At 41.7% G+C, this 13,859-nt stretch overlaps 2 protein-coding genes and 1 long non-coding RNA gene across 4 annotated transcripts; 2 read left to right on the top strand and 1 right to left on the bottom strand.

The window, feature by feature from the left end:
- Positions 1-16: 16 nt before the first annotated feature.
- ppwd1 (peptidylprolyl isomerase domain and WD repeat containing 1) lies at positions 17-5,573 on the top strand. Its single transcript, XM_088435362.1, has 11 exons — positions 17-159; positions 628-730; positions 807-910; positions 1,490-1,610; positions 1,695-2,142; positions 2,405-2,595; positions 2,660-2,849; positions 2,928-3,109; positions 3,180-3,261; positions 4,076-4,258; positions 4,406-5,573. Exons 1-11 carry the CDS (start codon positions 33-35, stop codon positions 4,547-4,549), a joined length of 1,875 nt encoding a protein of 624 aa, XP_088291488.1. The 5' UTR covers positions 17-32; the 3' UTR covers positions 4,550-5,573.
- trim23 (tripartite motif containing 23) lies at positions 5,129-12,588 on the bottom strand. 2 transcript variants are annotated; one of them, XM_088435364.1, is made up of 11 exons: positions 12,451-12,588; positions 10,891-11,053; positions 10,657-10,778; positions 9,468-9,749; positions 8,215-8,397; positions 7,909-8,124; positions 7,673-7,807; positions 7,404-7,533; positions 7,218-7,328; positions 6,482-6,606; positions 5,129-6,114 (listed from the first exon to the last, which is right to left on the bottom strand). In XM_088435364.1, the coding sequence occupies exons 1-11, from the start codon at positions 12,547-12,549 to the stop codon at positions 5,935-5,937; spliced, it is 1,746 nt and encodes a 581-aa protein (XP_088291490.1). In that variant the 5' UTR covers positions 12,550-12,588; the 3' UTR covers positions 5,129-5,934. The 2 variants fall into 2 exon arrangements, with proteins under 2 accessions (XP_088291490.1, XP_088291491.1); XM_088435365.1 differs by having other exon boundaries at positions 9,468-9,746.
- LOC148411945 (uncharacterized) lies at positions 5,810-9,937 on the top strand. Its single transcript, XR_015867990.1, has 3 exons — positions 5,810-6,153; positions 6,471-6,629; positions 9,502-9,937. It is a non-coding gene; the product is annotated as an uncharacterized LOC148411945 (long non-coding RNA).
- Positions 12,589-13,859: the final 1,271 nt, after the last annotated feature.

Here is a 13,859-nt window from a genome sequence, read left to right as displayed (position 1 = left end):
CCTGGACGGAACCAGGCGGAAGTTCGTCTACAATGGCGGCATCTGAAAATAATGTGGAGCTGAAGCGAAAAGCCGAAGAAACTCAGGATGAAAATGGAGAAAATGAGGAATGGGTCGGGCCCATGCCGAGCGAGGCGGCGGCGACCAAGAAACGGAAAGGTTGGTGTGTTTTGTTAAACGTTCATTTAGCTTTACCGCACTATGAACGTGAAATTGATGATTCGATGTTTTAGAAAATAACATAATGTATGTACAGGCCGCCACGAATCTAAATACCAAATATGGTTGTAAGTCATAAATTCTAAGTCGCAAGTATCCACCATTAGCCAAAACGTTACTCAGTAACAACATACGAAGCGTGTCAGAAAAATTCCAGGACTAGCTTTACGCGATATAATTCTAACCTGAACAATGAATCAATATTAGCGTCCGACTGTTCCTCCCTGACAGAACCCGATATTTATGCTGTAACACAGCACTAGTAAAGCATCTATCTATTTTTTTTTCCATCTTGTGTGTGGGTGTGATTAGTCTTGGAATTTTTCTGACACACTTCGTATGTTGCGACTGAGCAGCTGTATTTCCCAGCAAGATACTTCATGTATATATTTTGATTATTTTCCCCAGTTTTGGAATATGAACGCGTCTACCTTGACAACCTACCTTCAGCTGCTATGTATGAGAGGAGCTACATGCACAGAGATGTGATCACCCACATTGTTTGCTCCAAGTAAGTTTCCTTGTAGCTCCAACTGTTACTTGGGTAGAGGAAGCTAACAGCTCATTGTCTTTGTATTTTTTATTAGGACAGACTTTGTCATCACAGCCAGTCAGGACGGTCATGTCAAGTTCTGGAAGAAAAAGGAGGACGAGGGAATTGAGTTTGTCAAACATTTTCGGAGTCATCTTGGTAAGTTTTGACCTGCTATGTAGGTCCTTAGACGAAGCCTGTTGACATTTATTTTTGGACTATATCCTTTGGCTCTGGCGCTACTCCACTAAGTCCTTGTGGACTCAGTAGAGGACATCTTAGCCTTTCTATAGATGTCTCATGTGTTTCAATGAGTTTAGGCATGGGCTAATATCGGATTCTGATCGTATGATAACCTTGTGTCACGATATTAAAATTACAACTGTTTTGTTGTTTTTAATTGAACAGAATCCAAATGTATTCTTAAATAAGATACTATTTGGTACATTAAAAATGTAGATCAATCTTCGTTCAAATAAATAAACAAAGACCACGTCTTTGTCCTCCATACATGCAAAGGACGTTAAAAAAAGCGTTTGCCATCTAGTCATTTTCAGAGGCGGCTTGTTGAGTCAACTCTGCAAGCTCTAGTGATATCATATGACAGACGGGCGCCGCACTTCTATGAATGGCCTCTGAGTCAGGCTAGACTTTGAAAATAATCCTCTAAAATAATTTTGTGATATATTTTCAAAAACTCAAGGTTAATACCTTACAAGATGTAACTTTTCTGTACAGGTGTGATCGAGAGCATCACGGTCAGTGTTGATGGCGCCCTCCTCTGTTCGGTCGGTGATGACCAGGCTATGAAAGTGTTTGATGTTGTCAATTTTGACATGATCAACATGCTCAAGTTGGGGTGAGTTCTTGCGAGGAATCGCGCAGTGTCCAAAATGATGAGGATTGACAAAGAAGGTCATATTATTTTTAATTTTTTTTGTAGCTTCCAACCCGGTCAGAGCGAGTGGATCTACAATCCCGGAGATGCAATTTCCACTGTCGCCTGCTCGGAAAAATCCACCGGCAAAATTTTCGTTTACGACGGCCGGGGAAGCGGCGAGCCGCTCCACGTGTTCGACAAGCTGCACTCCTCGCCGCTGTCGCAGATCCGCCTGAATGCCAAATTTCGGGTGGTGGTCTCGGCCGACAAAGCGGGAATGCTGGAGTACTGGACCGGCCTCCCCTCGGAATTCAAGTTCCCCAAACACGTGCGGTGGCAATACAAGACGGACACGGATTTGTACGAGTTCGCCAAGCACAAAACGTACCCCACCAGCTTGGTCTTCTCACCCGACGGGAAGAAAATGGCCACCATGGCGTCCGACCGTAAAGTCAGACTCTTCCGCTTTCTCACGGGGAAACTGATGAGAGTGTTTGACGAATCCTTAACGGTAAATGGATTAAGATTTTGCTTTATTACAATGCAGTTAAAAAAACTGAAAGAATAACTGTTACAAGCTTAGTAAAAATAGTTAAAACATTTGATTTATCACAAAAAATGTGATAAATTACTAAAAAATAATTTAAAAAAATTAAAATTAAACAAACTGACATATTACCAGCCATCAGCAGGTGCCAATATTTTTCAAAACGCCCGATATCAGCCAGTAATTAATCAATTCCTACTTATTGACAAGTTACTTGCTGCGTCAGATGTTCACAGAGCTGCAGCAGATGAGGCAGCAGCTGCCCGACATGGAATTCGGCCGGAGAATGGCAGTGGAGCGAGAGTTGGAAAAAGTGGACGGAATCCGACTCACAAACATCATCTTCGACGAGACAGGCCATTTTGTCCTCTACGGGACCATGCTGGGCATCAAGGTCATCAACGTGGAGACCAACAGGTGTGTGTCCAAGACGAAAAGACACCAGAGAGCAGATGTTTGAAATGTTTTGTTTTGCTTTCAGATGCGTGCGCATACTTGGGAAGCAGGAGAACATCCGCGTGGTCCAGCTGAGTCTCTTTCAGGGGGTCGCGAAGGCCATGCAAGTGGCGCCCACTGTGGAGATGAAGGCCTCGGATAATCCCGCTTTACAGAACGTGGAGCCCGACCCCACCGTGTTCTGCACCGCCTTCAAGAAGAACCGATTCTACTTGGTGAGACACATCAGATGCAAACAAGAGAAATATTATATCATCAGACACCAAAAAACTCCCACGTTTTTTGTCGTCAAGTTCTCCAAAAGGGAACCCGAGGACACCAAGAGCGCCGACTCGGACCGAGACATCTTCAACGAGAAGCCCTCCAAGGAGGAGGTGATGGCCGCCACGCAGGCCGAAGGACCCAAAAGAGTGTCGGACAGCGCCATCATCCACTCCACCATGGGCGACATCCACATCAAGCTCTTCCCCGTGGAGTATGTGACCACCGCCGTTGACGGCGTGCTCCAAATGTTTCACAAATTCTCACCTTTTTTATTGTCGTAGGTGCCCAAAAACAGTGGAGAACTTCTGTGTTCACAGCAGGAACGGCTACTACAATGGACACATTTTCCACAGAGTCATCAAGGTTTGACACAAAAAAGGTCTAGTGCCATAGGAGTACCTCAAGGCTCTTTTTTAGGACCACTGTCTTTTACAACGACAAAGTCATCAATATGTGTGGGAAATAGGCCAACTCTAACTGCGTTTCATGTGACCACTTTCAACAGTGACGGTCATCAAAACTGGCTAATGCTAATGCTAGCTCAACTATGCAAATTGAAGAGGAGCAAATAAGCTTATTTCGGTTTGCAACTAGGAGCATTTTGGCTGTCTGAGAATAAACATGGAAATTATGTAGTTGACAAAATCCAGATTATTTACCATTAAGATTTTGAAAAAAATGTGCCCAAATCACGTTGAACATGTTAGCGAACTTTCAAAGACACCATTTAAAAGTATACCATACTCTGATCTATTTACTCCTTGTGAAATATTTTCTCTGTCGTCTACCGCCTAAACAGCGTAAGCCATTTTTAATGAGGGAATCTGTGTCTTATTTATTTATTACACTTTAGAACTGAATATGTAGTGGTATCGTCTGGCATATTTTATTCGGCCGCTCCTAGAGACAGATTATCGTAAAAATCATCTGTTTTATTTCTGGCTCATCTGCCGGAAAATCATGTTCCAGTTAATTTGCTCTTAATTTGAAAAGATAACGTGTACTTTTCCTGCCATGACTTTAAGAAGCAATGCATTTAATTTGCTGATATGAATGCCACGTTATAGAACTCGAGATCCAAATTGACTAACAAAGTCACTAGATGACATCATCTATGTCCACCAATGGAAAAATCTGCAGTTTGAAACGGTAGCAAGATTGGGTTTATATATTCAAGGGCTTCATGATCCAGACGGGAGACCCCACGGGCACCGGCATGGGCGGGGAGAGCATCTGGGGAAGCGAGTTTGAGGATGAGTTCCACGCCACCTTAAGGCACGATCGGCCCTACACGGTCAGCATGGCCAATGCCGGCCCCGCCTCCAACGGCTCGCAGTTCTTCATCACGGTGGTGCCCACGGTGAGTCCAATCACAATTACCAAGATTTCACCATAAATTTGGGGGGGGAAATTTATTATTATTTCCAAATCCAAGGAAATATCTAATTTGTCAATATGCGATCCACTACATAAACAAAAGGTATTTACACTTTTATGTTCTCGGCAGCCTTGGCTTGACAACAAGCACACGGTGTTCGGAAGGTGCACCAAAGGCATGGAGGCCGTGCAGAGGATCTCCAATGCCAAAGTTCACCCCAAAACAGACAAACCATATGAGGACATCAGCATCATCAACATCACCATTAAATGATCGTACGTCTGTGGCTGTTTGTTTTTGTGTGTATGGTTTTTTTAAATAAAAAGATTGATTCTTGTAAAAAATTAAGATCAGCTTTATTTTGAATGACAGGTCTGTTCAATGACCTTTAAAAAAAAATCACCTTTAACACTTGTGCATTATTTTGACCATTTTTGGTCATTTTCCTCATCATTCTTGCAGTATTTTAGCCAAGGGATGGCACACTCCTGGTAGTGCGATAATTGAGCGGTCATGCTGTGTTGAAATTTGACATATTGTCACCATCTGGGTGAAATTTCAGTTCCCCACTGTCTTTTTTTTAATGCTTTCCCTTTCGTGTGAAATGCCAAGACAAAACACTGCTCTAGTTTGTATGTTGTGTAAGAAATGACACCAGTACCGACACCACAAAGTTAAAATACAAAAATTGGCAAAGATCTTAAGAGATTTCATTTTTTCTTTATTGTTAACACATTGAAAAATGTCTTAAAATTTTGTGATGCTACCGCAAGGTCAATCAGCTGCATTCACATTTCATCTAGTCGACCTAATCTTAAATTTGTAGACGGAAAAATGCCACACACAGACAAATATGGTCAGTCAGTTTATTCGACAGCATCACAATTTTGAATAATTTACAAAAAAAAAAAACAGCTGTCATCGATTTTGATAGTAACAAGAGGTTGAGGCGCATTGTGCTTCTACATTTTTGCAAACTACACAGAAAAAGGCGTTTCACACAGACGTTTAGTTTTTCTCTTTTTTTTTTTTACACAAGTGGTAAACATTACATAGCAATGAATAAACTCAAATGTGTCCTTACTAAAGAGACAAAAAGTGTCAGTGGCAGGAAAAAGGGACGTCACCGGTTCACATTACATCACAAAAAAGCCGCGGTTTATTAACATCGTCCGACGTTTTCCACTAAACAGTCCAATGCCGTGACGTTAATACTGGAAGGAGACAGTAGAGTTTACCCAACTGACAACAAGTGCATTCGCCAATTACATCGTGCAAAAAAAAAAAAAAAAAAGTTACTTTATCGCTATAAATATTGTCAGTAAACATTTTTGTTCTGTAACACAGCTAAATAAAATTCAGCTTCCTCAAGAAATATCAGCTATTATTGCGTATGTCCCTGCATTTCAATTCATTCTATATATATATATATATATATATATATATATATATATATATATATATATATATATATATATATATATATATATATACTCACATATAAAGTTGAGCCGGCGCATGGGGGCAGTTTTCTTAGTGACTCACTGTCTCCCCTCAGAGGAGCAGAGCGGTAGTACATGTCAAGTCTCTTCCAACGTGTACCCTTCAAGTGTTTGTTCACAGATGATCGAAGCAGCAGCGATGTTTCCGGAGACATTCTAGGCCACGTCCAGGACGCCGGCGGCCACCAGCTGTCTAGACAGCCAGTCCAGGCCCTCGTGGAGGCCCATGCCGCTGCGGGCGTCGCAGCCCTGGATGTGCCAGCTCCTTCCGCAGCAAAGCTTGTGCAGGCTCAGGAGCTCCGTCATCTCCTCCACGGAAACGGCGCCGGGAACGTCCTGAGCAAGTGGGGCAAAAAAAAAGACATGGCAGGGAAGGTGAGATCTTAAATTGAGAAAAATGGGCTTTGAATCTCCTCCGAGGAATCTGAATTGATGTTTCATGAATACTGTCCCCTTTTTGTACAAAAATTGTAAAAATGCGATCATAGTCAAATGAATGTTAGCCCCACGATGGCGTTTTCCATTATGTGTTAGCATTACGCTAACAGACAATTCTTTTAGTTTTAAATTTAGTTTGGCATCAAACTTCCTCTGCGATTGGCCGAAACAACCTAAATCCTCTTGAAGATTTCTTCACTGTTGAACGATTCCATCTCAAGGCATCGTTCTATATAATGTTGTTTACTTTGTAGCTGCGCTGTACCTGCTTGTTAGCAAAGATGAGGAGCAGCGCGTCTCTCAGCTCCTTCTCTGTCAGTAGCTTGGCCAGCTCGCTATGCGCCTCCATCAGTCGGTCCCGATGACTGCTTTCAATCACAAACACCACCGCTGCGCGCAGTACCACAGGAACGGTAAGAGGAAAAGAATATTGACATGATCAGAGTAGATTTCTTGAAATTTCAAAGAATTTTCTGTTTGCCGTCATAGTTTGAATGACGCTCAACGGAACGTTGCAAAAATCGTCAAAAAAGTCATGAATTCTATTAAAATGCATCTCAAAAATTGTAATAATGGTTTTATATGGTCCAAAATTTGGACAATGATTATTTTTGTACTTAAAATCTCGCATGTCCAGCTGCAATCTCATAGAAATGTCAGAATCGTTGCATTTCGAAATTTTACATGTCTTAATCATCTGCTGGAAATTTCAGCTCCGTAGTGTTTTTTTTTATCATTGATTCTTTTATGATATCGTGAAAGGAATTTCCGAAATTCTTAACACAATTCCACAAGGGTTAATCATAAAACATTTTGCTCATTTATATTCTTTACATTACAAAATTGAACTCGTTGGTGGGCCAGAATCGACCCGCGGGCCTTATGGCAACATTTAAAAAATGTAATCACCAAACAAAAGCACACTTTCGTTCATAAAATAGCAAGAAAAGTAAACCTCACCAATGCATAATACATAACATTTAAAAGCCCCAAAATATTACCTTGAGTGTTGAGATAATAGTGTTTCCACAGGGGCCTCAGTTTATGTTTTCCTCCAACATCCCAGATGGTAAATTTCAAGTTCTTATATTCCACTGTCTCCACATTGAAACCTTGCAAAAAAAAATCTATATGAATAATAATTTGGACAACACTTGTGGCTTTTTTTGAAGTGTTCTTTAGCTTACCAATTGTGGGAATGGGTTGCATGAACTCGTCCTGCTTGAGCTTGAAAAGGATGGTGGTCTTCCCGGCGCCGTCCAATCCCAGCGTCACCACGCGGATCTCCATCTTGGGACCGATGTGAACGCGGTTATCCTGAAATATATGCAAAGCCTTTTAGCATTATCCTCAATATCCATCTTACCGTCCTCGGACTACTAGTAGGCACTTTGTCAGACAAAACTGGCATACAAGTAGGACAGCAGATTTTTGGGGACCGGTGAGAAGGTGTAACCTTGGTGAAAGTGACGGGGATGCCGGCGTCCAGCTGGATGTGGTCGGCCAACTCCGTGAACTGATGTTGCTGCTTCTGAAGCGTCTCCAGCAGGCAGTTGATCTCTTGCTTGGCTAGTACGACTCTGCAGTCGTCCTACAAGGCGATTTGATATAAGAAGAAGAATTCATCGTATAATAACTACAAAAACTTAAAAAAAGACATGCCAGGGAGGTATTTTCACGTCTGGGTCCCACCTGCTGAAGCGTCTTCTCGCAGTGCAAGCAGGCGGTGGACACCTGGGACAGCAGGATGGCCATGTCCTCCTGCTGCTGCCTCAGCCAGATGAGTCTCTCGCGGACATGGGCGTCCACCACGCTTAGCGCCATCTCCTCCTGACGACACAGCGTCTCGTGGAGATCGGCGAAGTAGGCGCGCACGCAGGAGCGGGCGCTCTCCGCCGTGCCGGGGACCTTTGCGGGGACACGGACGGACAGATTATCCTCGCGTCCGTTACGGGAGCCGATCGCGTTTGTAAACGCCAAACGGGTCGGTGCGCTCACGTGTTCCGTGTGCGCCATGCCGAGTCCGTCCTCCACGATTTGCTCGCCGCCCTCGAACTGCTGCACGATGCCCACCAGCTTCCTGGAGTACTCCGACACTTCCTCCGTGAACGTGCGGATGCAATGGGCCATGTCCAAGATGGACGCCCGGATCTGGTTGGCCTCCGTCTCCAAGACGGCATGCTGAAAAATTACGAGAACACAAAGGACATGTCATTTGTTTCTGGAAATCTGTTTCAGATGAAGAATTGCTCTAAATGCAACTACCACAGTGTTTTTTTTATTTGTTAATGTTCCCTATTTCCCAGTTTCTTTGAATGCAGCTTAGGCTAGATCTATCAGTTCATGATGTTTACAAAATGTGCACTCAAAAATGTAGGGCCTCAGGAAAATGTTAGTGATATGGAATGATATTGGGGAAAAATGAGAACTGCAATTTAACTGAATGCTACTGATAGATATGAGATGATGTGGAACTATATTGGTGAAAAAATGCCAAATGACATTGAAAGAAGCAAAATATATTGGTAAAAATGTAGAATAATGTTGAGTGCTGTGGAATGATATTGGTAAAAAAATGTGAATTGCCCCTAAATGAAACGAATGCTACTGATAAATATGGAATGATGTGAAATGGTGTTGACTAATTTGATAATCCAAAAATATGGAATGATATTGAGTGAGATGGTAAACTGGATGCTGTCGAAAACTGCACAATATATTGGAAGAAAAAATGAAATGATATGGATTGCTTTCAAAAGATACGGAATGTGGAATCAATTTAGTGAAAAATTTGCAATGTTGTAAAATGTGGATTCATATACAAAGACGTTGTGGAATTTTTGATAAATGTGGAATGACATTGAAACGTGTGGAATGATATTGAGTAGAAATGTGGATTGCTATTGAAATGCCACTGGTGAAAAATGTGCATTTTGTTGGAAAAATGAGTAATGATACGGAATGGTCTCGAAGGATAAGGAATGCGGGATTATACTGCTTAAAACTGCAATATGATGGAAAATGTGAATTGATTTGGAAAGACGTGAAATGATGTGGCACTATACTTGTGAAAATTGTGGAATGATATGGAATATTTTGGAAGGATGTGGACTGAAGAATTATATTTGGGAAAATATGACATGTGAGTATGGAATGAGTTTCAATAATGTGGAATGACGCTGGAAAATATGGGAGGACGCGGAAGTTTTTGGGTCTAAACGTCAAATTGTTGGAAATATTGCGACGGTGACCTTGTGTCCCTGGTGCTTGCCGTACTCCTTGCAGACGCAGCACATGAGCGGGCCCGGCTGACACGCCTCCTCCAGGCACACAAACTCGATGGCGTGCACCTGGTGCTGCGGGCACAGCGTCTTCTCGTGCGGCTTGTCGGCCAGCGGCACGCGCCGGTGCTTTGCCAGCGTGCGGGTGGAGTGCGTCAGCTGCGAGCACTCGGCGCACAGGTGGGTGGCGCACACCGTGCAGTACATGGTGGCCGTGTGGCTCTCGTCCTCGTCGCAGCGGATCACGCACTGCTGGGGTTGTTATGGATTATTGCGTCAATTTTCCATTCATTTCTAATTGAGGTGGGTCATATATTTGAAACTGTCAACATTCTGTGGGAATACATTTTCCAGACTAACCACTATTGAGTAGCGAGTACTCACGAAAGTCACCGATACCAGGTCCCGATATCGCGTGTGCTCTTGATACACAAAATAGAATTTAAATCAAATTTGCCACAATATTTTTAAATGTTTCGGTAAATCATTTCATTTCATTTTACTCAATATATAAATTCAAGATGTAAGATTCAAGACTAGAGTTTTTATTGTTATATGCATGGTAATACTATACCACGATGAAATTCTTGTTTTGTTGCTTTCGCCGAGCAGACTACATTCCACAATCGAGCAAATAATAAAGCAGGCAGTAAAAAAAACATAAATACTCTTAAAGAGTCTAATACTCTTAAAGAGTGTATAGTACAGGTGTCAAACTCAGGGCCCGGGGGCCAAATCCGGCCCTCCACATCATTTTATGTGGCCCGCGAAATGCTGATTTGACTTCAAGTTTCTGGCTAAAATACCAAATTACATGGTCTTCAATTAAAAATTTGGGGGGCAACAATTTTTTGTTTCCAATCTCTCTTTTGAACAGTTTTTACCAGCCCCTGATTTCAAAGCTCGCAAAAGAATGTGACAAACTTGAACATTTATTTAACCCTTACAGCCCTCTTATATTATACTGGCTGAGATTAGACGATATATACGTATATATGTGATGTGTTTTAACATCACAGAGATGAATAATTTTGGGGTACTGACAAAAATCCACATTTTCAAGTTCATTTTGGGATGCAGCACAGTCAAAGAGTTCCATCTTGATGGTGTCAAAATGCTCTAAAATGAGCGTCAATAATAAACGAATATATTCACATACCTCACCCATTCCCTTCAGAACGTCCTCTGCCATCCCCGACTGGTTGGTGGCGCCATTCTGCAGTCGCTCCAGAAGCTCCAGCAGGGCAAAGTTCTTCTTCAGACCCCACACTCCAGAGTCACCTGGATGGGCCAATGAACAGCAAAGTCATATTTTCTGGCTTCATTTTCTTCCATTTTTAGGGTGTTTTCATGAAAAACATGAAAAACCCTTGTGTTTCTGCGTGTTTCTCACCCAGCTCCGTCACCTGCCGGTCGAAGGGACAGCGGATGGCTCGGCCGTGCAGCGGCAGGCGGGTGAGGCAGTCGTGGCACACGGTGTGCCCGCAAAGCAGGAGGCGGGGCACCTTGTCGCCTTGGAGGGAAAACACGTCCTCGCACACGCCGCACTCCAGCACCTGTGAGTCGACACACACGCCTAACATGAGCAACGCACTAGTTGGAAACACGCGCCCGTGTGCATGTGCGCATATTGACACGGAAAATGCAGAATGACTCGTGCAAAAAACAGCAATAATGTTGTCCGGGTCATTTTGACTCGTGTATTTAATCCCCCCCCAAATTGACAATTCAAATACATTATACAAAATATGTTTATTTATCAAGAACAGCAATAATGCCACAATATGACTTGGAGTTGGATACAATCATCCAAAAGTGTCAAAAACGTCTTCTTTTTTTTAAAATTGGAAAGCCACTCACAAAGTAACAAAGGCAAAATTTAACCCATTCAATGTCAGAGCCGTATTTTCACGTTTTTTAAGAGTCTGGACATTCAATCCCAGATACTTAAGTATTGATTTAATACTTAAGTAAAATTAATGTCCTTAATGTACTTTAGTATCAATTTAATATTTTAGTGTCTGGGATTTAATGTCTGAAGTCTTAAAAAAACGTGAAAATACGCCCCTGGCATTGAATGAGTTAATGTATTCTTGCGTGTTACGTTTTTTGGGGAAATCATGTTTAATTTTCCAAACGTTTCAGAAACTTGTGTGTGTGTGTGTGTGTAATCCTGCCGATTTATAAATCATGTGACCCTCTTTTTTTCCTCTCAGAAACAGCAATAATATTCTTGGGTCACAAACCGCATTTTGCTTATTTATGAAAGAAGTTGCAAAAAGCAAACTTTGAAAAACGAATACGATTTTAATATATATGTTGATTATGTATAAGACAAGTGGATGTCTTGCACTGAAAAAGTACTTTTAACTTTCAAAAGGGTCAGCGTGACATGAGAATATAACAGGAGGGTCAAGCAAAATAAAGCTATGTGACAAAGGGGCCCACAAGAATCACTTTGAAGGTATTTTTAAGTTCAATTTACTCAATAATCTTTGTGAGTTACATGATTTATTATATCGAAAACAGAACTGATTTATCCCTGGCACAAAAACGGAAACAGGTTCAGTTTTTAAGCGAATAATAGAGCAGCGAATAGATCAATGCAATTTCATGAAAATAAAAGTCTACATTATTGGCAGAAATAAATCTGCAGCCGTGGGCCTGTTTGCACGCACGCAAACGTAACCCGCGAGCTCCAGCCAAACCCCAACTAGCGACAGATTAAGATTTTAATTAAAAGACTGCACGAGTGCCATATTTGGACGTTACTTTGAATTATTATTGCTATGCTATCTAATGTTGAGCTAGGTGACGTCTATGCGGCGATCCGTTTCAAGTCAGTAGCCACGAAGGCAACGATGGCGATTTCGAAGGCTTGCTTGCAAGAATGATCCGAACAATAAACATCCTTATTCGTGTGTTCAGGGGTGGTTTGCAAAAGTCCCCCGACCTTAACGGTGCCTCCGTTGGCCGCCCGGCCGTGTCGAACGCACGGTTCCATGGTCGTCAGGGAGCCCGGCTTGTTTATTCCTGCGGCAGAGGCGGCCATTGCGGGACAGCTGCGCCGGGAACACTGAGCATGCGCGGGACTCCCTCCCTACACTTCCGGGTTTACCTTACGTCATTGGTTCAAATTTCTTATAATATTTATATTAATCATTTTTTATTTAGTTATTTCTCACCATGACCCTTCACTCACACGAGTCTTCTTTCCAATTATGTTATTTAAAATTAAAACTATTCATTGACATTTTGCTCCCCGACTTCCGCAATTTATTTATTCATTCATAACCCATTCATCGAAATGACAAATCTTTAAAAAAAAAAAAAAAAAACATTTTATGAGTGATTTAACCCATTCCATTTTGATACTTCTGAAATCAAATGCTCCTGCTGACACTGTTCTAAACTAGAAATCGTTATTCCAGTTTACAGCTAACTTTACTTTTTCTCAGGCCGTTTGTCCCATGAATGAGAATTTTGAGTGAGTGATTCAAACCGTTACAGTGAATTCACCCATAATATTTCTGAAATTAAATACAGCCGCCGTTATCATTCATACAACAGAACAACAGCTTTGCTGTGGTCAACGAAACAAGCACATTTGTGAGGACATTGAAAAAGATGATCATATTTGCATATTGCAGTTGCATATTGCAATTTCCTGTTTAAAATATGTGCCTTGGCGCAATAAAAACATGAACTGCACCCCCTCGAAAATGTTGTATATGCTAATACAGTAAAATCATTTATCATTAACCTGAGAGAAAAAAACAATGAGCTGCATCAATGGTTGCTATCACACAGTTAAGCCTGCAAGGGTTCAAAGTTCAACTCAGGCCTCTTGTTAAGAAACATAACACGTCTGGCAGACATCCGCCGGGTGACCCCGGCCGACACCCTCAGTAATTCCATCACAGGCCAGCAAAAATGATTTTTTTTTAATTACTTTTGAAAGCAGTTTTAGTTTAAAAAAAGAGTCTTTTCAAAAAACAACAACAAAAAAACAACAACTGTGCTTAAGTGCCAGCCGGCAGGAAAACCTAAATGAATTAAAATTTTGCAGTTCTGTTGTTAGGGAATCAATACGTATTGAGTAACAGCGGTGTCTGAGAGCATGAAGCGTTCATTATTGTGAGAGCAGCAGTGGACAAAGGGGTTTTGTTTGCTAAAATACAAAGGTCAGCACATCTTTTTGTTATATTTTTTCATCAATAACAGTGGAATGAATGCTTGAGCATTTTAGCAAAATGCAGTACAGTACACATCTTCAATTGAATACCTTAGACCAGAGGTGTCAAACTCTTTTTTTTTTTTTTTGTTTTTGGGCCACATTGAAATAATACTTTCCCTTAGAAC

This window comes from Hippichthys cyanospilos, chromosome 15, assembly GCF_059441005.1.
Source record: "Hippichthys cyanospilos isolate Australia breed blue-spotted pipefish chromosome 15, RoL_Hcya_1.0, whole genome shotgun sequence".
Taxonomy (NCBI): Eukaryota; Metazoa; Chordata; class Actinopteri; order Syngnathiformes; family Syngnathidae; genus Hippichthys; species Hippichthys cyanospilos.
Note: the sequence above shows the minus strand (reverse complement) of the source record. Positions and strands in the feature narration are given on the sequence as shown.